Raw genomic sequence first — 24,739 nt, 5'->3', positions numbered from 1 at the left:
AATAAACAGAGATAGTTCTGTCATTCACCTGCATTTAACTTTTCTCAAACCTTGAGTTAACCAAAGCATTTTTCTTATGGAAATGTTTGTCCTAAGCTCTGTTTATGTAGTATGTATTTACCCTAGACTCTATCTTCAAGCGGGTTCTGCCTGAGACTCAGAAGAGACTTGACAAACCAGTATGTTTTACTCATACATTGTTCTCCTAATCTATGTTAATGAAACTAGCTTGTAACAGAATACCAAGTCAGTTAGGGTCACAGTTTGACTCAAACATCATTTGCAAGCTAATCACACCAAGTTTAGCAATATAAATTTTACTGATTGATTTTACTGTCCAGATTTCTGTAAAAATTTAGCTTTCTTTATGAGAAAATTAGCAACCATAAACCAAGCAAACAGGGCAGCACCTCATAGTCAGGAAGATATTATATATTCACAGGTATGTTTAGAACATTCTGTATTTGGAACGTTGTAATAGTCTCTGAGGACACGTAGTGAACTAGACATAGTCCATGAATATTACAAAACCTGAGGTAAAAGGGACTGTAAGACAAAAATCATCAAATACATAATTTCCAGTATATAAAATCATATATAATTTTATGATTTTATAATCATAATATATATTATGATTATATTATATATATTATATATAATATATTATGATTATACAATATATATATTATATATAATTATATATATTATATATTATATATATATATATAATATATATAAATAGATACAAAACTAAATATCTTCAAAATTATATAAAATTACAAGGAGAAATTGATGACAAACATATGATATTGCTTATACATGGAATCTAAAAAAAGGGTACAAATGAACATATCTACAAAACTGAAATAGAGTCATAGATGTAGAAATCAAACTTATGGTTACCAGGTGGTAAAGGGGTGTAAAGAGGAGTAGAGGGATAAATTGGGAGACTGAAACTGACATATATATGCCACTCTCTATAAAATAGATAATTGGTAAGGAATAATGCATTGCCCAGGGAAACTCTATACTGTGTTAATTCCTATGGGGAAAGAATCTAAAAAGAGTGCTACATGTACATGTAGAGCTGATTCACTCTGCTGTACACCTGAAATTAACACAATTTTCATTGGAATATAGTTGTAGATCAAAATTAAAAAAAAAAAAAGAAGAAGAAAACAAGAAGCACACCACTAAGATGGGAGAAATGGAAGCACTGGGTTGGCCACAAATGTCATTTGGATTTTCTATTCTATAAGATCTTATTCACTGGACAACCCAATACAGAAGATGCATTATAAATTGCTATTTAGTCCATTTTTGGACTCATCGGTACAGTGCAGCTAATACTCTAAAAATCTAAAACATTCTGTTTCTAAAACTCAGTCATACATAAACATTTGTGAGATTGGGTATCACACGGGTAATGAGTGGTGGTAATTCAGTATTTGTGATTTAAATGGGGTGAAAGCAGGATTTTTAAAATCCATTAAAGTGTAAAAAACATATTGGTATTTGTTTATAGGTATAATGTTTACTTAGCACACTGCAATTTAAAACAGAAACACTGAGAATTAAAGTGTAAAAGGCACCTTTACAGTATTTATAATGCCTTAAAATACAGAATCTAAAATAAAGATTAGTCTTAGTAATTTTAAAAATTTTTGGCTGCCCCAGATCTTAGTTGCAGCATGTGGGATCTTTGATTCATTTCAGCATATAAAATCTAGTTTGTTTGTTTTTCTTCCAATTTCATGATTTCTTTCGTTTCCTACTTATTGTGGTAAATGGAGAATTTATTATTACTGGAGCAAAATCCCACATGCCACAGCTAAAGATTCCACATGAGGTACATCGGATTCACTTTGTTGCACAGCATGTGGAATCTTTAGTTGCTGCAAGTGGGACCTCTTGCTTGCAGAATGCAAGTTCTAGTTCCCTGACCAGGGATCCAGCAGTCCCCTTGCACTGGCAGCAGAGTCTCAGCCACTGGGCCACCAGGGAAGTCCCTAGTCTTAGTAGTGTTAAAAATTTCTCTATAGATTTGTTTTCTTAATTTAATTAATTAATTATTAGTTTTTGGCGGAACTGGGCCGTCACTGCAGTGTGTGGCTTTCTCACTGTGGTGCCGTCTCCTGCAGTGGAGCACAGGCTCTAGGCGTGAGGCTTCAGTAGCTGCAGCACTCGGGCTCATAGTTGTGGCTCACGGGCTCTGGAGAGCGGGCTCAGTAGCTGTGACACAAGAGCCTAGCTGCTCTGTGGTGCATAGAATCTTCCTGGAACAGATTTGGAGCCCGTGTCTGCTGCATTGGCAGGCAGATTTTTATCCACTGTGCCACCAGGGAAATCCAAAAAAGTGACCATGTACATTTGGAACTGACAGTAAGCGAATTTTGAATGTGTTAACCAATGGTAACATTTCTCATTTGTTATTAAAATAATTGTGCATGGTTTCAGCTATCATAGTCATTTTTATAGTCCCACATGTGCTAATAGTTGCTGTTTGATGGAAAAAAGGGAATTCTTTCATATTCATGGGTTCAAAACATAAATATCAACTCATATTATTTAACACCTACTTAACTTAGAATCTCACTCTTCCAAATCCATATCTCATTCAAGTATAGCTTGCTTCTGTGTGGTTAACAAACACTATAAATATATATTGCTGATATTTCTGGCAGAGCAAGCAATAGAGCAACTGTTTATAATATATATATAAACATTTATAATAAAAATAATAAAATTTTATTATAAATGTTTATATATAAACAGTTTTTAATGCATCTTTTAGGGATGAAAGTGAAAGTGAAAGTGAAGTAGCTCAGTCGAGTCTGACTCTGTGACCCCATGGACTATAGCCTACCAGGCTCCTTCCTCCATGGGATTCTCTAGGCAAGAATATTGGAGTGGGTTGCCATTTCCTTCTCCAGGGGATCTTCCCGATAACTTCTGAGCCAGCTCCCTAAAAATGCCTTGAAGAATTTAAGCACGTGGAGATGTTATTTGTTTGCTGCAAATCCATTCTTTATCTATATAGCTTCTGGCACTGCTAATTCCAAGGTCATGCAGGTAGGCACATTCCCCATCTCCTGTGATGATGAACCTAAAACCAAACATGAAAATGTTAAAAAAAACATAGGCTGGACATCTACATTTATTTCTCCTCTACAATCTTTAGCACCCCCACTCCAGGTATTTTTAATGTGGACAAGACAAAAATGAAAATCTGATGTTCATAAGGCTTCTGAGTAAATATACACCATTTCTGTATTCAGTTCCTTTTATATTCTGAAAGTCGCTGCTGGAAAATTGGAAGATTATTATCATCCATTCCAAATTCAGTTATGCTGTTGACTAGGTATTTAACTAGGGCTCGCTGTTGTAGCCAAGTGAACTGCTGCCATGGGTGGTGATAAAAAAAACTGTCACATACTGAAATATCGGTAAGTCATTCTGGCTTATACATGACTTAACTTGAATTTTATGCTATAAAATAGTCTGTCTGTGCCATAATAAACATCCGCTGTACATCTACTTTAATTATTACACAAAAGGGCACACTGACCAGAAGTAAAGAATGTCCAAAGTAAAAATAAAGTTTAAATGTCCCTCTTCTTGAGACACCAACGCTGGTCCTGCTTCGATGATAAGACTCCCTTCCCAGGTGCCAATGCCGTATTGACCCACCATGTACTTGCTGGTCTATTCTTTTTTTTTTTTTTTTTAAGCAAAACCTTGAAGGAATGTAACTCTGACTTGTTTAATATTCTCTTTTCTGACAAGATATAAAACAGAGCCAGAAACCCTGTTTCTCTGAAGCAGTTTCTCAGAGTAAATCTGGGAAGTGGGCTTCTGGGCTAGTCCTCAACTTGGCTCAAATAAAACTCTTTTCTATTCTTATTTTTGATCGTTTACTGATTATTTTAATTAGCTTTCAGGGAACATGATTTTCAGTGTTCTCCTGACCTGTTTCATACATGTGTGAAAATAAACATAGGTGCTTACTAGTAAATTCTTAAATGGGCTTAGCTTTGATTGAGGGAAGTGATTGCCTCTTATATTCTATATGCTCCAAAGTAATGGTTACATTTAACACATTCCCACTGAAGTGTTCACAACCCAAGATGTGTTACTAAGTTCCTTCCAGGGATAAATTATCACAGGAGGGATTCTTACTGGCTCTCTGATGACCTTCCTTTCAGGAATGGACAGGGCAGTGGGCAGAGTGGACTGAGGGTCTGTGGATACCAACTCTTCAGTGGCTTTATAAGACAGTATAGGATTCCAGAGTACCTCAGCTGCTCTCTCTACATTCTAAATATGGATTTCAGCACAGTTTAAGTCAGTGGGTAAAAGTGGAAGAACTGATTCAAATGTATTCTTTTTAATGGCTGAGTAATGGACTCTGTGGGAGAGGGAGAGGGTGGGAAGATTTGGGAGAATGACATTGAAACATGTAAAATATCATGTAAGAAACGAGTTGCCAGTCCAGGTTCGATACACGATACTGGATGCTTGGGGCTAGTGCACTGGGACAACCCAGAGGGATGGTATGGGGAGGGAGGAGGGAGGACGGTTCAGGATGGGGAACACATGTATACCTGTGGCGGATTCATTTTGATATTTGGTAAAACTAATACAATTATGTAAAGTTTAAAAATAAAATTAAAAAAAAAAGTGGAAGAACTATGTCCCATGTCATCATCATGCTTAAGATTTCAATTAAAAACATGATACGTAAATTTTTCCCAAAAGCACAGATAATAAACAGAAGAGCATACAAAGGATTTCTATTTTATACCTCATAGTGCAGCAAACTTTCCGTGATATTAAATTTATCTTCCCATAAATACAACTCACACCCATAACCACACAGAATAGAAGGCAGTCTAAAAACTTACGAGGCATTATATTTAGAGTTGTCTGTCCACTTCCAAGCATGATGTGATGATTCTCTGCTAAGGCCAATCCAATGGTCAGAAGGGCCTTTGTATCTTTTGAGAAAGTTCTATTATAAAACACCAAAAGCAAAAACATATGTCTCCTTCATTTTACTCTTGAGACCTCTTCCCCCCAGCCTTCTCTCTTTGGATGACAGCCTGGTAAGATTGAGAAGCTTAGACATTGAAGGGAGAAGACTAGTCCCCAGTTCTCAGCTTAAGTATCGCAAATGTCTCTGATCCTAAAGTACATTAAAGTGATCACACATCTCAATTTGACTGGGAAAGTCCCAGGTTATGCCTGTGGTTCCAACATAATATTGTCACTTTCACTCCCCAAAATGTCCCAACTTGGATGATAAATTACAGGATTACCATACTTCTTTTTACAATGGAAACAATATATCTAATTTGAAGATTAACTATGAGGATTACATGACAGAATGTGTCCAAATCGTCTCACAGAGTTCCAGGCAGAGAACATACCCAAGAAATATCAGGCACTAATATGCACTCTAAGCCCCCAGGTCTGCATGGAATGGGATCCTTCCTCTTCTTTCAGCTGTCACCCTGTGCGGCCTATATCCTTCTCAGGGGCTAAGTATTTAACAAAGAACATGATCCAAAAATATTCCTTACCAGCTCCTCCTCCGTTTCAAACTGAGCAAGAACAGCTCCCATGAAAATACAGGATGTCTGACTGAATGTCCAATTCTTTGAGTCTTCAGAAAAATAAAAACACTTACTCCCAAATCCAATCCATCCTTTTGGGCAGTTGACATACAGAACTTGCAAGTCTGTCTCTCTGCTTCTCACTAAAAGTTGGACAGACACAGTGAAGCAAAACAAATAAATTTTCCCATCCATTTTATCTATTTTTCCACTTACCATCCTGAGGTCAGTCTATTTTTACATATGTATATATACATAGATACATGTGTGTACATGTATATGTAGGTATGGTATAACTAAATTCCAAAATGAGGGGTTTGAAGAAAAGTATGCCAAAGAACAACTAGACTCTTGTACTTTTATGGTCTTGGCTAATAGCATTTTTTTTTTTCCCTCAAAATCTGAACACAGGCTACTTTCTATAGGTAGACAGATTCTTAGAAATGTCTTCCAAGTCTAAACTCCTTTGTTTTTCCCAAAGAATAGTTTTTCTTTATATGTACGTTGGCACCATTCATTACATATAGATCTGTGGAACCAGCTCTCTGCTTCTCAGTAAAAGTTGGACAGATGCAGTCAAGCATAACAAATTTCTCATCCCTTTTACCTATTACTCCACTTATCATTTTGAGATTGGTCTTTTTTTTTTTTTTTAATATAACATATGTATGTTTGTACACATATACACACATGTATTCATATATGTAAGTACAACAAAACTAAATTCCAAAATGAGGAGTTTGAAGAAAAACATGGCCAAATATAAACTAGACTCTTGTACCTTTATGGCTGTGCAAACAGCATTTTGTTTTTCTTAAAATCTGAACAGGACCTACTTTCTATAGGCAGACAGATTGTTAGAAATGTCTTCCATGCCCAATGTGTTTGTGTATCAGAATGCACAGTTTTACTTTATATGTATTTTGGCACCATCCATTACACAATTTCATATTATTTTGCTTCCAGAGTCATATTCTCAGGTGCTTGTCTATGTACTAAACACTCTCTATGGAGGCCACCCAACTCTGGGTTATATGCAGAATTGCTGAGCTGTAATGAACATTACTTTGCCAACAAAGGTCCGTCTAGTCAAGGCTATGGTTTTTCCAGTGGTCATGTATGGATGTGAGAGTTGGACTGTGAAGAAAGCTGAGAGCCAAAGAATTGATGCTTTTGAACTGTGGTTTGGAGAAGACTCTTGAGAGTCCCTTGGACTGCAAGGAGATCCAACCAGTCCATCCTAAAGGGGATCAGTCCTGGGTGTTCTTTGGAAGGATTGATGCTGAAGCTGAAACTCCAGTACTTTGGCCACCTCATGCGAAGAGTTGACTCATTGGAAAAGACTCTGATGCTGGGAGGCATTGGGGGCAGGAAGCGAAGGGGACGACAGAGGATGAGATGGCTGGATGGCATCACTGACTCAATGGACATGAGTCTGAGTGAACTCCAGGAGTTGGTGATGGACAGGGAGGCCTGGCGTGCTGCGATTCATGGGGTCGCAAAGAGTAGAACACGATTAAGTGACTGAACTGAACTGAATGAACTTCCAACTAATATTTCCAATGCCTCATGAAATGCTACCAGCTTTAACCATTTATAAAACACCGACTGCTACTTAGTGTGTGGAAAAGTGATTGTACTTTGCTGCTTGCCAAAAGAGCAGACTTTCCCGAGATCTCTTTTCTGTTTTTGGTTTCTTGGAAAATGCAATATTGAGATCTGTGGTCACTTGCTGAGTGTAGGAACCACTAGCTTAGTGTAGTAATCTAATAAATGATCTTATTAGATTGAGAATTTGCCTTGGAAAGAATGTTCTGTGAAAACTAACATATGAATATACATATATATATATATATATATATATATATATATTATATGGTGACTTTTTCCCCCGAGGTCAGTCTTGAAGTACATATTTTACATTTGATTGTTGCCCCCCAGAGTCATCACTAACAGACTTATCTCAGGCACAAAAGCTAGTGGTAGTTGTTTTTCTAAATGATTTTATTAGATTGAGAATTTGCCTTGGAAATAATGTTCTGTGAAAACTAACATATGAATATATATTTTTTATACGGTGACTTTTTCCCTGAGGTCTGTCTTAAAGTACATATTGTATATTTGATTGCTGCCTCCCAGAGTCATCACTAACAGTCTAATCTCAGGCACAAAAGCCATCAGTCCACTGATCTTCAAGCAGAGAATCTGTGCATCTCTCTTCTCAGGGGTCCATGGAGAGTAGTGGTTTTAAGGAAATCAATTTCTGTGGCATTTAATTCCTGTAGTACGCTTTCTTAGCATCATACAGATTTCCTTTTTCCCACATCTTCCTTAATATCAGTCCTTCTTACTCTTGACAAAAGAAAGGCAAACTCCTTACCTTTCCTAGATTTTACTATGCTACATCTCTTAGGGGTATAAACCTTCTAGTAGACAAAACATGGCATAGTTCAACTATTGATTTTAGTACCACAATACGATGAGGTATTTCCAGTGTCTCTGGAAATGCTATTTTATATGTATTTCTGTTGAATATGTATAAAAATATTTGGGCCCTTGTTAGATGCTCTGAAACCAGCAAGATATCAGAGTATAGGCTATGGGAAGAATAAGTGTTTTTCCTTCATAACCTCACTTTTCCCTCCCTTATCCAATCTGATAGGAAATACTGTTGGTTCAACTTTCGAGATAGATTGTGCCACCAGGTCCCACCTCCACTGTTATCACCAGGGCCAAGCCACGGTCCCCTCTGGTGTGGATTTCTATAAGGTTACTCTAGTAGGTGTTCCCAAAGTCTAACTTTTCTTCCAACAGTCAAATGGTTTTATTCTAATGAAATTTAGATCATGGCATTCCTCTCCTACAATTTCCCTTTTCTTGATACCCCCTACTGCACTCAGATTAAAAGCTCAAGTCTTTACCTGCCTCATTAGGCTGTGACCTCCCTGACCCCCAGCCCATTACTCTTCCTCATTCCCGCCTTGCTTTAGCTGTAGAAGCCTCCATGCTGTTCCCCAAACCTACCAGGAGATTTTTCCTTTCATTCTACTTGTTCCATCATATGGAATGCTTTCTCCACATAGCCACATGGCTCCTTCATCTCCTTCAAGTGTGCTGAAAAGTCATCTTGTCAAGGAGGCTTACCCTGGACACTTATATTCATGTCAATCTGTTACCTTATATTAGAATATCTGCATCTTCCTGCTATTAATAGAATAGGAGTTCCCTGGGAATTTTTTATGTTTTCTTCACTGATATACCTCAAACATATCACACACCCTGGCACATAATGGAACTCAATAAATATTTATTGACAATGTGAATGTGCAAAGAATATGGTACGGTTTGAAGAACAGGTAACTCACCTGCCAGAAGAACGGAAAGTGTCACCACATTTAGAGCTACAAGTATAAAAATAATCAGGACACAGTAGCAAAGCTTGGTAGGTGTAACAGGAGATATCATTGCTAGGGATATCTGTCGGAGATCTTTATCTGTAAATAGAAATGTCATAATCTCAACTTCAAGGAAGCAGTAAAAGAAAAACTTAAATTTATCACAGAATCAACATGTAAAATCCACTGTACCTCACCTCCCCTATTGCCAAAATCTCTCACAAAAGGTCCATGTCCAGGAGAGATGGCCATGGCCCAAAAGTGACCCAGAAATAAGAGAAACAGTATTTTTCCCCTGGAGAGTCTTCCAGTTATTGTAAGAAGAGCTAATAAGAGAGTAAGAGACAGACAAACTAGAAATCAGAATGAAAATGAAACATGCACACAATCCAGATTTACCTCCACAAATAACAAATTTGGTTAGAAGTTCTAAGAGGAGCATTAGAAAACTAATCAATGTAATTCATCACATTAACAGAACAAGAGAAGAGAAAGGATATGACCATCGATATAGACATAAAAGGAGAAGGAAATGGCAACCCACTCTAGTACTCTTGCCTAGAGAATCCCGTGGACAGAGGAGTCTGGTGGGCTGCTGTCCGTAAGGTCGCCCAGAGTTGAACATGACTGAAGCAACTTAGCATGCATGCATGCATGCATAGACATAAATTTCGGAGAAAAGTGAGTCATCCCAAATAACAAAGCACAGCAAATTATGAACTTTCACTTTTCATAGAAATAGTACAGCTAACATGATACTTAATGGTGAAAAAGTGAATGCCTTCCTCTAAAGGTCAGGAACAAGGCAAGGATGCCTGTTCTCACCAATCCAATTTAACATTTTCCTAGAGGTTCTATCAGTGCCAATAAGGCAAGAAAAGTAAATGAAAGAAATATAGAGATTAGGAAGAAGTGAAAGTGTTTCTAGACATGGTATCCACTCACCTCCCACTAGAAATAGTAATTTGAAAATTATCTGCACATGAAAATACCTTCCCAAGAGACAAGGATTCCAGGCACACCCACTCCCTGTCTCATCCCAGCTCCTTGCACTCCAGCAATTCTGGCACATAATGCAGTCTCAGACAGCTTCCACCCTGGGTTTCCTGTGAGCTTCTAGGAGCCAAGCTCCTGTCTCCCCGCTGCACCTGCCAATTCCAGCAGCTCCAGGTGGGGCTCCTGTAACAGTTGGTTCCTGGTGAACTCCTGGGGACCAGGCCCCCCAAACCCTTCCCTCAAGACTCGGCAGTCCAGCACAAGGAGAGTAAAACGGTGCTTGACTTCACTACAGATTCCAGGTCTACCTGCTCTAGCATCACATCAGTCTGACTCCTTCAGCCCTGGGTGACACCCTGCAGACTCACTAACCAAGGTCCCCTCTCCCCACTGTCTGCCAGCTCCAGTGAGCCAAGTGACTACTGCGAGATTAGGCTCCTGGCAGGGTCCTGGTAACCCAGGCCACCTTTCACCCTAGGGACTGTGGACTTGCGTGGCCATAGGCAGCTATCACTCCTGCTGGCTCCCATGAATCAAGAAACCAACATAACCAGTCATTGCTATGTTTAGTTTCTAAACCTTGTCTGACTGTTTTGCGACCCCATGGACTGTAGCCTGCCAGGCTCTTCTGTCTGTAGGATTTGGTGCCTATGTCCACGGGATTTCCCAAGCAAGAATTCTGGAATGGTTTGCCATTTCCTTCTCCAGGGCACCTTCCCAACCCAGGGATCAAACCTATGTCTCCTGCTTGGCAGGGGAATTCTTTATACCACTGAGCCACCTGGAAAGCTCCAACTAGTCACTAGGGAAACATAAAATCCAGTGGGCTGCCACAAGATGTGTATCAGAATGGCAAAAAAAATAACAAAACTGAATGATGGTGAAGAAATGATACAAATGGAATTCTCATAAACTGTTGAAAATGCAACAGTACAGCCACTTTGGAAAACAGCTTGGCAGTGAGGTGTGGCAAACATAACATCGCCACATGCCCTAGCAATGCCATCCCTAGGTATCTATGCAAGAGGAATGGAAATTTCCATTTACACAAAAACCTATACTTGAACATTTATAATAACTTTACTTATTGCTACCAAAACGGGCAACAATTCAATATCCTTCAGCTGGGAAAAAGGTAAATAAAGACCACTTTGTAGTAAGAAAAAAGAAAAGCTTGACTCCATGCTTCAGATCAGATCAGATCAGATCAGTCGCTCAGTCGTGTCCAACTCTTTGAGACCCCATGACTTGCAGCACGCCAGGCCTCCCTGTCCATCACCAACTCCCGGAGTTCACTCAGACTCACATCCATCGAGTAAGTGATGCCATCCAGCCATCTCATCCTCGGTCGTCCCCTTCTCCTCCTGCCCCCAGTCCCTCCCAGCGTCAGAGTCTTTTCCAATGAGTCAACTCTTCACATGAGGTGGCCAAAGTACTGGAGTTTCACCTTTAGCATCATTCCTTCCAAAGAAACCCCAGGGCTGATCTCCTTCAGAATGGAGTGGTTGGATCTCCTTACAGTCCAAGGGACTCTCAAGAGTCTTCTCCAACACCACAGTTCAAAAGCATCAATTCTTCAGTGCTCAGCCTTCTTCACAGTCCAACTCTCACATCCATATATGACCACAGGAAAAACCATAGCCTTGACTAGACAATTGCTCATTTATTATTTTGCTTTGACTCAGTAAATTTTACTGAGACTTTCTCTTCCACAAAGACCCCGAAAACTGTGGATTGCCTGAAAATGTAAAAGGGCACTAAAGAAAGCAGTGAGATGCTTCCCAACTCATGTGTGATCACCACCTCATGTCCCTAGAACACAAGTGAGAAGTGTGACTTTGGAAATGCCACCTGCTCTTCCACCTCGCTCTCCCTTCCAAACAGTGTTCTGTTCCCCTCTTTGCCTTACTTAAAAATGAGAATCTTTTTCACAGAGTGTTTCCTATTGTGAAAGTCCTTGTGAATAATATCTCTCTTTATTAAGTCTACACTATTGATATACAGTACAATATAAATGAATTTCAAATGCATTATGCTGGTGAGAAAAGCCTGACTCTGTAGGCATTCTTATAATGCAAGAGTATCACAATAGAAAACAAATCATTGGTTGCCAAATGATGAGGAGAGAGGAAAGAAATATATACAGAGAGCATGTGTGTGTGTGTTAGGGGGTGTGGGGGGTACTCTTATTGTGCTGTGGCCACATGATTATATGTATTTGTCAAAACTCATAGAAATGTACACCAAAAGGTGAATTTTACTGAATGTTAATTATACTTTTAAGAAGTTCCTGCTAACTTTCTTTTAACTGCCACATTTCACTCATTGCACCTATATTTCCTAGAATGTTCAGGAGCCTCAGTTTAAGTGCTAGGCAGGGAGAAAAAATATAGGAATGACTTCTTTAAATGCTATACAAGGGCATTTGGATTTTGGCTCCATATGAAACTTTCCGTCTTCATTCTTTCTGGTTCTGCATTAAAGCAAAATTGTCTTGAAATTCCGTATGTTATGACTTCTGAGAAATGGAAGATTTCCGGCCATAACAGTAAGCAAAGGATGCCACAGTAATTAGCAATCGCAGTCATCATAGAATGGTGAGCTGGTGAGCCCTGAGGGAACTTAGGAAGAGGAGAAATTCCTCCTTCTAGTAGCCCTCAGACTGCAGCCACTCTCTATGCTGAGCCCTGAAGGAACTCAGGATATGAAAACACTGGATACTGGCCCCAGAAATTGAGGTGCATATCAAAGGAATGATTTCAGTGACACCAGACTTTTGCATTGGACCCGACTGCGCAACTTCACTTTCACTTTTCACTTTCAGGCATTGGAGAAGGAAATGGCAACCCACACCTGCTGGGAGCGAGCTCCGCCTGTGGCAAAGGTCATGAGGAAGGAGGCTTGGCATACGCAAAGGCAGGATCAAGCCTCAGGAGTCTCCCTGGAAATTCTCGAGCATCTACCCCCAAAACCAGAGTCTGCCTACTTTCTGCTTCGTGCTTTCACCTACACCTCTGACTTTACGGGGGGCTGTCCCCCACTACCTCTCTCTGAAAAAAGAGTTAGCTTACAGCTCCAGTTAATAATTCCTGGGTGTGACAGTGTTTCAACCTACAAACTCCTTTGGAAATCCTCTAGCCTGCCTGAATAGGTTTTTCCTGCCACATGTGATTGTTCAGAGCCTCCCAACTGTGAGAGGCAAGAGATGTTCTAAACTGTCTAAACACAGATTCCTTTGAGTAGTTAAAAGATTGATTAGAAATTGTATTGGTGAAGGGTTTTTCACTTATTGGGCCAATGTTTGCTGCTAAGTCTCCATATCCCTTATCTACTGTGTCCTTGGCAGTGTATTGATTGATATAATGGGTGTATAGAAATGTAAGTAGTAGCCTCAATGTTTGTAACCTTGGACCCTTGAGTTAATTCTTTTCTTGACTGAGCCCACCTCAACTTTGCCCTATAGGAATACAACTTTATCCAATGCTTTTTGGAGGCTGGCACCTGACTTTGGAATAATCACCTTTAGAGAAAAATAAGTTTTCTGAAGAAAGAGTCTTAAAATGTTAACAGGCCTCCGGGCCAGAAGATGATGCAAATCACCTAAACTTTTGCATATGATAAGTTTGCAGGAAGAAAGCCTGGCTTACTGCATGACTCTACCCCTTCCCCCATTATCCTCTATGCATAACTTAAGGTATAAAAACTACTTTGGAAAATAAAGTGTGGGCCTTGTTCACCGAAACTGGTCTCCCCATGTGGTTCTTTCTCTCACCTTCTGGCTGAATTAATCAGCCTCTTTTCTCCATTGAATTTCCTCACTGAGCTATCCTTATTTCAGCCTCTTTTCTCCACTGAATTTCCTCACTGAGCTATTCTTATTCTACTACTCTTATATCCTTAATTAACATTTAATTAAGCAGTTGTTTCCTGATCTCGCCGACGCTGTCCCCGCTTCGAATTTCCTGGATCCACCGGGGCTTGAACCCCACACACTCCAGTGTTCTTGCCTGGAGAATCCCAGGGACGGGGGAGCCTGGTGGGATGCCGTCTATGGGGTCGCACAAGGTCAGACACGAATGAAGCAACTTAGCAGCAGCAGCATACATAGAAAAGTGCTAAATTCCTTAACCTGGGATATCTGGTTTTCTTTAATTTACAAAAACATCTTTTGATACTCAAAGGCTACATGCTGTTTGTTGCAACGTTTCTATACCACCTGGCTCCTCTCTTGCCTCCTTGGAGCAGTTCTCTCAGGGTTATTTGAGATGCTCTCTCCCTGGCTTAAGTTCTAAAAGTTCCCACTGAATAAAACATAACTCTTGTAACCAGGAAGGGTTAATTTTGACTCCATACAGGATCTGTTTCTTCGACTTTAACTCTCATTTCACTGCTTTTGTTATTACAGGCATACACACTGGCCTGCCTCAGGGAGCCCTGCCTGCCCCACTTCTGCCTGCCTCTTGGGCTGGGGTGCCTTTGTTTGGCTCACAGGGAGAGCCTGCTGTCTCTCATCTGTGAAGGACTATGACATTCTTGTTCTTTGTGTGGGAAATTGCACCCCTCCTCTGTTGATTACCAGCCTGACTGAGAAATTCATATTTGGCGGCCAGAACTGCAAAGAGCTGTTTCATCTTTGTTTATTGATATCACAGCAAATATTTCATATCACACCACCCAAGATTGACGTAAAGAAGTGAAACTAACACATCCCTCTGCGTGAGGCCTGCTATTCTAAGAGATACTGACAAAAATCAATTATTTTCTTTTTACTTTGATTCCTCATCTCCCCCCATCTCTGATCCATAAAATAACCTGGTATCCAGACCCCAACATGATGGTTATTTCAAGATGTTAGTCAGCCATCTTCATGGTCAGCCAGCTCTTTGAATAAAGTCATATTCCTTGCCTCAACACCTTGTCTCTCCGATTTATTAGCCTATTGTCAGGGATGAGCAGAGTGAACTTGGGCTCGGTAATACTCTCAACTTTTAGGTTGTGAATCCTTTTTTAAGTTTACAATTCCACAATTTTTTTCATTGTTAGAAGAGTAAGATGTGCATCTCCACTTAACTCTATCCAACGAATCTCCTATTTGCCCCTTGTCACCCTGCTTATTTAACTTATATGCAGAGTACATCAAGAGAAACGCTGGACTGGAAGAAACACAAGCTGGAATCAAGATTGCCAGGAGAAATATCAATAACCTCAGATATGCAGATGACACCACCCTAATGGCAGAAAGTGAAGAGGAACTAAAAAGCCTCTTGATGAAAGTGAAAGTGGAGAGTGAAAAAGTTGGCTTAAAGCTCAACATTCAGAAAACGAAGATCATGGCATCCGGTCCCATCAATTCATGGCAAATAGATGGGGAAACAGGGGAAACAGTGGAAACAGTGTCAGACTTTATTTTTTGGGGCTCCAAAATCATAGCAGATGGTGACTGCAGCCATGAAATTAAAAGACACTTACTCCTTGGAAGGAAAGTTATGACCAACCTAGATAGCATATTCAAAAGCAGAGACATTACTTTGCCAACAAAGGTTCCTCTAGTCAAGTCTATGGTTTTTCCTGCGGTCATGTATGGATGTAAGAGTTGGACTGTGAAGAAGGCTTAGCACTGAAGAATTGATGCTTTTGAACTGTGGTGTTGGAAAAGACTCTTGAGAGTCCCTTGGACTGCAAGGAGATCCAACCACTCCATTCTGAAAGAGATCAGCCCTGGGATTTCTTTGGAAGGAATGATGCTAAAGCTGAAACTCCAGTACTTTGGCCACCTCATGCGAAGAGTTGACTCATTGGAAAAGACTCTGATTCTGGGAGGCATTGGGGCAAGAGAAGAAGGGGATGACAGAGGATGAGATGGCTGGATGGCATCACTGACTTTATGGACGTGAGTCTGGGAGAACCCTTGGAGTTGGTGATGGACAGGGAGGCCTGACGTGCTGCAATTCATGGGGTTGCAAAGAATCGGACACGACTGAGCGACTGAACTGAACTGAATATTCTAAAAGTGGCTCCCCTGGTAGCTCAGCTGGTAAAGAATTTGCCTGCAATGTAGGAGACCTGGTTTTGATCCCTGGGCTGGGAAGATCCCCTGGAGGAGGTCATAGTATTCTTGTCTGGAGAATCCCCATGGACAAAGGAGCCTGGAGGCTGCAGTCCATGGGATCAAAAAGAGGCAGACATGACTGAGTGACTAAGTACAGTATTCTAAAAGTCCTCCCTTTTTTTTCTTATTTCTCCATATCTTTCTCCTAACACCCTCCCTTGTTTCATGTTTCATTTCTCTTCCTTGCTTACTTACTTCTGTTCTGTTTTTTTGTATGGAAATAAAATTTGCCACCCCAAAAATGTCTCTTCAGCATGTAGATTATTTCAACCTGGAAATCAGCAAGGCACCCAAAATCCAGGAAGAATGTTTGATCTTCGCTCTATCTGTCTTAATAAATTTAGATAGAGGGGCTGTTTAGAAGAGAGCTATCACCAGAAATATCTGCAAAGAATATGGGCCTGAGTGTGGTGGGGGAGACTGGGCAGGGCCTAGAGATCAGAGTCCATCGTGGCCCTAAAGATCTTTGTCTCTGCACAGCCCTGCAAACATTTATTCATCAAACTTTTGCTTTTCCATTTCCATTTCCTTCTCTCTGAAGTCCCAAATCACTACCCCCAACATCTTTTGTCTTTAGCTGAAGATGCTATTTAAGGTGAAGCTATTGGCCATTTTGGTGAGTTACTCAGTTTTCCTGGGTCTGTCTCATGTATACATATGATTCAACTTGAGATGTGGAATTTCTTGCCATATCAATAAACAAGGATGTCACAGCCATCAGCAGTTTTGACCCTCCAAATGTGAAATTCTGAGCCTTGAGTGTGCTTAGGAAGGAGAATGATACTTGCTATCTTGCAGTCATTAAGCTGCAGCCCTCCCTGCCATGAGCACTAAGGAAAAGTGCAGGAGACCAGCCCCAGACAGCTGAGGTGCATATCAAGGGAATGATTTCAGTGAGCCCAGACTCTTGCATCTTCTAGTACAAAGAAATCACTACATTCCTTAGCTTGGGATATCTGGTTTTCTTTAAATCACAATAATCTGGATGTTCAGATTACCTGCCCCTTGTTCCAAACTTCTACATAACCTGACTCCTCCCTGCTCTCCTCAGAGCAGTTTTTATGGGGTTACATGAGACACTGTCTTCCAGGCTTGAAGACCTAAAAATTCTCATTGAATAAAAGGTAACTCTCAACATTAAGGTGCATATATTTCATTAGTCTGCAAACTTTTGTTTGATTTTTGATATCTGTCTCATGTGAATTTAATTCTTAAACCAGAAGAGCAGAGGAAAATATCTTCCTCCCTTACACTCTCCTGTGGTGTGTCCTCTTACTGTCTCCCTTTAAATTCATATGGCTTTTATATTACACTTTGAACACAATAACCTTAAAATTTCTAGTTTGAAAAATGGTGTTAGAAATTATCTCACAGAAGAACAGAGAGGAGCTGATGATGGAAGCATGACATGTACTCAGGAAAGACAAAGAAGGTCTTCTCCGCCACCTACTTTTCCTTTGACTGTAGCCCAGTAAGTTCTGCAGTGCAGGAGGACACTGCCCACCCACTCGAAAGCCTCACAATTGTTCCATTCTAATAAATCACTTCTTATCTATCACCAGGGCTTCCCTAGTGTCTAAGATGGTAAAGAATCTGCCTGCAATATGGAAGATCTGGGTTCAGTCCCTGGGTTGGGAAGATCTTCTGGAGAAGAGATGGGCTACCTACTCCAGCGTTCTGGTCTGGAGAATTCCATAGGCAGAAGAGCCTGGCAGGCTACTGTCCACGGGGTCGCAAAGAGTCGGACACGACTGAGCGACTTTCATTTATTCATCACTTTGCCTCTCAGTGAATTCTTTCTAGGCTCAAAGATAAAAAACTGTGATACCGGAGCTCTTGGAGCTCCTGTAATGACACCAAACAGTTTCACCAATAGTCCTAGTTTTTGCAGTTTACCTTTTTTTGTGAATTATTAGTCATGGCTTTATTAAACAAATGTCTCTTTAGAGAACAGTAAGAAATTAATTCTCAGCTGACATCAGGGGAAAGTGACAGGAGGTTACAATTTTTTTTTAATGCAGTGATATTGACAATAACATTAACCAGAGAGGTACTATATTTCAACAAATACTTTTAATAATCAATCACTATGTTACATTAATACTCTGATGCTCTCATTAAATCAAAACTGTTTAACTAAAATGGTTATATTTAAAAGATGCTCATATTTTTATATCACTACTGACAATGTCTGGTAGTATATAAACTACTTTGTAATGTACTCTAAAAAGGATGATATAAAGCTGAGCCATTTAAGATCCTCTATGATCAAAGGACTAGATAACAAAAATTGTAGTATATTATAGTATGTAAACATTGATAGTATATATAATCTATAGAATCCCAGGGACGTAGGAGCCTGGTGGGCTGCCATCTATGGGGTCACACAGAGTCCGACATGACTGAAGCGTCTTAGCAGCAGCAACATGACCAGAGTATATAGCATATATACTATATATGTATGTGTGTACATATATGCATACACATATACATATGCATATATGTGAATGTATACGTATACATATGTATGTATGTATATAGGTGTACATGTGTGTATGTATGTACATGTGTACATGTGTATGTATATGTGTACACGTATGTACATGTTTGTGTATATGCACATGTATACATGTACATGTATTCATATGTGCATATACATATATGTATATACTGTATATATGTGTGTATATATACACATAGTATGTGTGTATATATACACATAGTATGCTATGTATACTATATATAGTATACTATATAGTATGTTATAGTGTACATAGTATATATACATATAGCATGTATATATAGTATACATAGATGTATGTACATACATACATACATGTGTTTATATACAGACATATATATACTATATATACCATATATAGCATATACTATAATATACATAAACTATTATATACATTATATAATATAGTATATATTACAGTATATAAACTATTACAGTATATATATTAGTATATATACTATATATATGTGTGTGTATATATATAGTATACTTATGTTATTATCTCTTTCTCTTATTTTCATACTCTGGTCCTTTGATCATAGTGGATCTTAAATGGCTAATGCTTTTTCCAGTAGTCATGTGAGAGCTGGACTATAAGGAACACTGAGCACAGAAGAATTGATGCTTTTGAACTGTGGTGCTGGAGAAGACTCTTGAGAATCCCTTGGACTTCAAGGAGATCCAACCAGTCCATCCTCAAGGAGATCAGTCCTGGGGTACACTGGAAGGACTAATGCTGAAGCTGAAACTCCAATACTTTGGGCACCTGATGAGAAGAGCTGACATGACTTATTTGAAAAGACCCTATGGTGGAAAAGATTGAGGGCAGGAGGAGAAGGGGATGACAGAGGATGAGATGGCTGGGTGGCATCACCAACTCAATGGACATGAGTTTGGGTAAAGTCTGGGAGTTGGTGACGGACAGGGAGGCCTGGCGAGTTGCAGTTCATGGGGTCCCAAATAGTCAGACACAACTGAGCAACTGAACTGAACTGATATATATATAAATAACACTATATATAAATACAGAAGTATACCAGACCTCGTGAGAGGGAGAAAGAGACATAAGAGGGAAACAGACAGAGGGAAAGACAAAGAAAATTATTTGGACACATAAAGGAGCCTTAGTAGATTTCAGCTGAAACACTTAATGATATTACTGAATCACATTTACCCTTAATTCCAAAAGGAAACTTTGCAGGGCACTTTTGTGCCCAATGGAAAGAAAACAGTTTTGTATTTACTTAAAATTAAAAAAAAAAAAGAAATTGTGACTTTTACTCCTATTCCTCCAGAAAATGTGATACCATCATTCAAGGCCCAAGTCAAAAGTAACTTCAGAAGCAGCAGCCATCACCAACTCCCTAGGTTTCATTAAATGCATTGTAGCACAGATCACATCAAATGATAGTAAATTCATTTGTCTGTCCATGAGATGATGATGTCCTGAAAGCAGGGTCTAAATACAATCTGTCTTTGTAGCAAATAACAAATAACAGGTTCTAAATACCTCACTACTACATTTAATCAGACTACAGAATAGGTGTCATGGTTAATTTTTTTAACATATAAATGAATCTATTCTTATTCAAATTCTTTTCCTATTTAGTTCGTTACATAATATTGAGCAGAGTACCCTGTGCTACACAGTAGATATGGGCAACTTTTATTAGTGTATGTATTACAAAATTGTTGGTATCTGTTTGCCATCACCTCTGGAATATAACCATCTGTTATTTAATATCATAATGTAACTTGCCAGAGTGAAAATTGCCCACAACATGGGAAAAATATGAGGACTAATAAAATAAATCCAGAGAACATTTTTCTCTTAAAATTCTGTAACCTAAATCTGTGCAGAAATATTTAAGTAACATGCCAGTAACAAAACACCTGATGTGACAATTACACACCTGTCATCTCACCCACCTCTAGATTCTCAAAACCTATCTCCTTCTATGGAGGTTAAATGTGAAGTACTGATATTCCTAAAGTGCAATTTCTATCCTGTCAGTGGCTGGTGGTATAAGAGCTCCCCCTCCCTCAACCCTCATTTTGTTTTGTCAAAGTTTGTCAATTTTCACTCACCAGATCTCCCCTCTTCTACACTTCCTCTGGAGGTAGGGTCACTCAGGAACATTTTCAAAGTCTCTGTCAGAGTAATGTTTCTACTTAAGCAAGAGTATTCGGCACTGTTCTTCACGTGGTTGCCAAAACAGGAACTGAGAAGTAAAGCAGGAAACTCTCATTCAATGAGTAAGCAGCAACAAGATAAGTGAAATTGACAAGACCTTTAAATTTAATGTTGACAAGATCTTAAATTTAAAATGCAAAGTGCTTTTAACTTAGAAAGATCTACTCCACAGACTTTTGTTCCCTATCACAATGGAGTAACAGGGCCCAGATTTACTTTCCTGTCTGAATCAACTAAAAAGAAAAAACTAAAAATAAAAAAAACTGTTAGAAAAAATCCTTTTCAATCACTGGGCACCTTTCAATGAAGGACAGTGAGCCTTACACTTGTCCCAGCTTATAGCCCATAGACAACTTTGTAGGGGTTGGTGTTTGTTGTTCAGATGCTAAGTCCTCAGACTTTTTGCAACCCCATAACAGCAGCACATCAGACTTCCCTATCCTTCAGTATCTCCTGGAATTTGCTCAAACTCAAGTCCATTGAATTGGTGATGCCATCCAACCATTTCACCCTTTGTCCTTCCCATCTCCCGTTGCCCTCAAGCCTTCCCAGTATCAGGATCTTTTCCAAAGCAGAGAGAAACCAACAAAATGCCAAGATATTCCCTGAGGCGAACAGGAGAAGCACAGGGGTAAGACTATAGAGTATCAGAAGAGAGAGAGACAAAAGGGAGAGAACTCGAGGGAGGTACAGTGTTCCCTTTGGATATCCAGCAGCTTACTGATCACTTGTATATGAGGATGGAGAGGGGGAAAAAAAAACCCTGTCAACTACAAACTGGCACTTGCCATAGGCATTTGCCAATGGCAACCCACTCCAGTATTCTTGCCTGGAAAATCCCATGGACGGAGGAGCCTCGTAGGCTACAGTCTATGGGGTCGCAAAGAGTCGGACAGGACTGAGCAACGGCACTTCTACAAGGAATTAATTGTGTTCTGGGCCTTTCAGGCTCAGCTGCCTCTGCTGGTGCCCATGACCCCAGGGCAGACTCGCAGCTGAGAGCCAAGCCAGGGAGGCTGCTTGAAGCCCGAGGGCCGCCTGCCATGCCTGGCTTCAGGTTGCTCCAAAGACAGGGCAGCTAGGCCAGCCACCCTGGGGGCCTGCAGCCCGCCTGCCCCCCACAAACCTACCTGGGTGTGGTTGCCTGCCCCTGGGCCAGCTGTGCTCCTCCTTCTCCGGCAGCGACGTCAAACTACCTCTCCGGCTTGGCGGCCCTCTGGGCCTCTGCCGACCCGCCGCCACCTTGGCCTGTGCTTCCGCCCGCCGGATGCCACTTGGGCTCCCTCCCGCAGAATGCTGCCTGAGCTTCCGCCCGCCAGCCCCGCCTCCGCCTGCCTGGCCAGCCACCCTTGAGCAACAGGGAGTACAGGGGCTATGACACCCTACAGGGGCTAGGAAGTGCAGCAGCACTTACTGCGCCGAGGTAATCAAGATGATTACCAGCTGGGTCCCTTGGACAGCAAGGAGACCTAACCAGTCAATCCTAAACTTAGGAAATCAACCCTGAATATTTATAGGAAGGACTGATGCTGAAGGTGAAACTCCAATAATTTGGCCACCTGATGGAAAGAACTGACTCACTCCCTGATAAGACTGAAGGCAGGAGGAGAAGGGAGTGGCAGAGGATGAGATGGTTGGATGGCATCATTGACTGGATGGACAGGAGTGTTAGCAAACTCTGGCAGATGGTGAAGGGCAGGGAAACCTGGCATGCTGCAGTTCATGGGGGTCACAGAGTCGGACACGACCAAGCAGCTGATCAACAAAAACCAGCTGGTTGGAAAACTTGGGTCGGGGAAATTATAGAGAAGTATTTGAGGCCGTTAACATCACCGACAGTGACAGAGTGGTTTTAAAAATCCTTAAGCCAGGGAAGAAAAAAATGAGAAAACGAGAAGTTGACCATTCTGGAGGACTCTCCTGGTGGAACAACTATCATTTAGCTGATTAACACCGTGAAGGATTCTGTGTTGGAGAGACCAGCTTTGGTATTTGAATATATCAATAATACAGATTTTAAGATCTGTCCCATATCCTGACAGATTTTGATATCTGGTTTTACATGTCCTTAATAAAAAAATGCCCTTATTTTATAACTACTTAAAGCTCTGAATTACTTGCCACATCAAGGGAATATGCACAGGAATATGAAACCTCACGATGTCATGAAAGAGCACCACAAGAAAAACTGTGACTGATATACTGGGGTCTGGAGGGGAACTTTATCATCCTGCCCAGGACTACAATGTCCAAGTGACCTCCAGGTACTTCATGGGACCAGAGCACTTTGTGGACTAGCAGATGTATGAGTACAGCTTGGATATGTGGAGTTTGGGCTGTATGTTAGCAAGCATGATCTTTCGAAAGGAACCCTGCTTTCAGGTGGCGCTAGTGGTAAAGAACCTGCCTGCCAATGTAAGAGATGTAAGAGACTCAGGTTTGATCTCTGGGTCAGGAAAGTCCCCTGGAGGGGCGCATGGCAACCCGCACCAGTATTTTTGCCTGGGAGAATCCCATGGACAGAGGAGCCTGGTGGACTACCGTCCATGGGGCTGCAAAGAGTCGGACATGACTGAAGTGACTTAGCACGCATGCACTTCTTTCATGGACAGGAGGACTATGACCAGCTTGTTCACATCGCCAAAGTTCTGGGTACAGAGGAGCTACGTGGGAATCGGAATAAGTATCACAGACCTAGATCTACACTTCAACGATATTTTGGACAACATTCACGGAAACGCTGGAAACATTTTATCCATAGTGAAAACAGAAGCCTTATCAGCCCTGAGGCCCTAGATCTTCTGGACAAACTTCTGCGATATGACAAACAACAGAGACTGACTGACAAAGAGGCCCCGTGGTGAAGAAGTGGTCCCAGCCTTGTGCAGATAATGCTGTGCTTTCCAGTGGTCTCACAGCAGCCAGATGAAGATTGGCAAATGATGGCCTCTCAAAGAAAGCTTCATTTCCCAGCACATCTCTCTGTACAAATGTATTTTAATGCACATCTCTGGATCAAAAACGTTTTATTCACAACCATAACAAAGGTGGAAAGTCAGTTTTCAGAAAGAGAGAGGGGCAAAAAAAGATGTAATATTAGAATTTATTTAGGAAGAACAAATTGGATGGAAGGGAAAGAAAGTTCTAGCCTCCCACCCTTTACCTCTTTTTATCCCCATGAGAAACAATTTTTCTCTATTAAGGTAATCTACATTTTTGAGCTCTGATAGGTATACATGGGGGCTTTCCTGGTAGCTCAGCTGGTAAAGAATCTGCCTGCAATGCAAGAGACCCCAGTTTAATTCCTAGGTTGGGAAGATCCCTGGAGAAGGGAAAGTCTACCCACTCCAGTATTCTTGGGCTTTCCTGGTAACTCAGCTGGTAAAGAATCCATCTGCAATGCAGGAGACCTGGGTTCAATCCCTGGATAGGGAAGATTCTCTGGAGGAGGGCATGGAAACTGACCCCAGTATTCTTGCCTGGAGAATCCCCATGGACAAAGGAGCCTGGCAGGCTACAGTCCATGGGGTCTCAAAGAGTCAGACAACACTGAGCGACTAAGCACAGCACACAGCAGAAAGAAAGAATGTGAAGTATACACAGCAGAGATATCCATGAATGTGTTGGCAAAGAAAAGTCTTTCTTGTGTGCAGGGACTGGCACTGTGTGGGCTCCTACCTTCAAGACCCTCCTAGATCTCACCCTGTATAATCTCTACATCTAGTGGTTTGTCTGTGTCCTTTATCACACCCGTTTATAAACTGGTAAGCACAAGTGTTCCCCTGGGCTCTATGAGCCACTCTGGCAAATTAATCAAAATCGAGAAGGGTTCATAATCTCTTTGATTTGTAGGCAAATTGAACAGGAGTTGTAACCTGGGTCCTGCCACTTGCATTGGCATCTTGAGGT

At 40.6% G+C, this 24,739-nt stretch overlaps 1 protein-coding gene and 1 pseudogene across 6 annotated transcripts in view; one reads left to right on the top strand and one right to left on the bottom strand.

Annotated features, from left to right (window-relative positions):
• Window positions 1-301: 301 nt before the first annotated feature.
• The window catches only part of LOC139176036 (C-type lectin domain family 2 member H-like), a 40,177-nt gene continuing 15,739 nt past the window's right edge, over window positions 302-24,739 (bottom strand). For 2 of the 6 annotated variants that reach the window (XM_070790159.1, XM_070790160.1), the window contains exons 3-7: window positions 20,725-20,858; window positions 8,981-9,109; window positions 5,583-5,758; window positions 4,905-5,011; window positions 302-3,106 (exon numbers count right to left, since the gene is read on the bottom strand). In XM_070790159.1, coding sequence (XP_070646260.1) covers window positions 2,986-3,106; window positions 4,905-5,011; window positions 5,583-5,758; window positions 8,981-9,109; window positions 20,725-20,776 — 585 coding nt within the window. In that variant the 5' untranslated portion in view covers window positions 20,777-20,858 and the 3' untranslated portion in view covers window positions 302-2,985. Of the gene's footprint in view, window positions 3,107-4,904; window positions 5,012-5,582; window positions 5,759-8,980; window positions 9,110-10,002; window positions 11,337-20,724; window positions 20,859-21,960; window positions 22,618-24,739 lie in introns of those variants that run through there. The other 4 variants (XM_070790162.1, XM_070790158.1, XM_070790161.1 and 1 more) reach the window with 4 other exon arrangements.
• LOC109558582 (casein kinase II subunit alpha' pseudogene) lies at window positions 22,590-23,759 on the top strand (annotated as a pseudogene).

This window comes from Bos indicus, chromosome 5, assembly GCF_029378745.1.
Source record: "Bos indicus isolate NIAB-ARS_2022 breed Sahiwal x Tharparkar chromosome 5, NIAB-ARS_B.indTharparkar_mat_pri_1.0, whole genome shotgun sequence".
NCBI classification, from domain to species: domain Eukaryota; kingdom Metazoa; phylum Chordata; class Mammalia; order Artiodactyla; family Bovidae; genus Bos; species Bos indicus.
The sequence above is the reverse complement of the archived record's forward strand: the minus strand, read 5'-3'. Positions and strand labels throughout refer to the sequence as shown.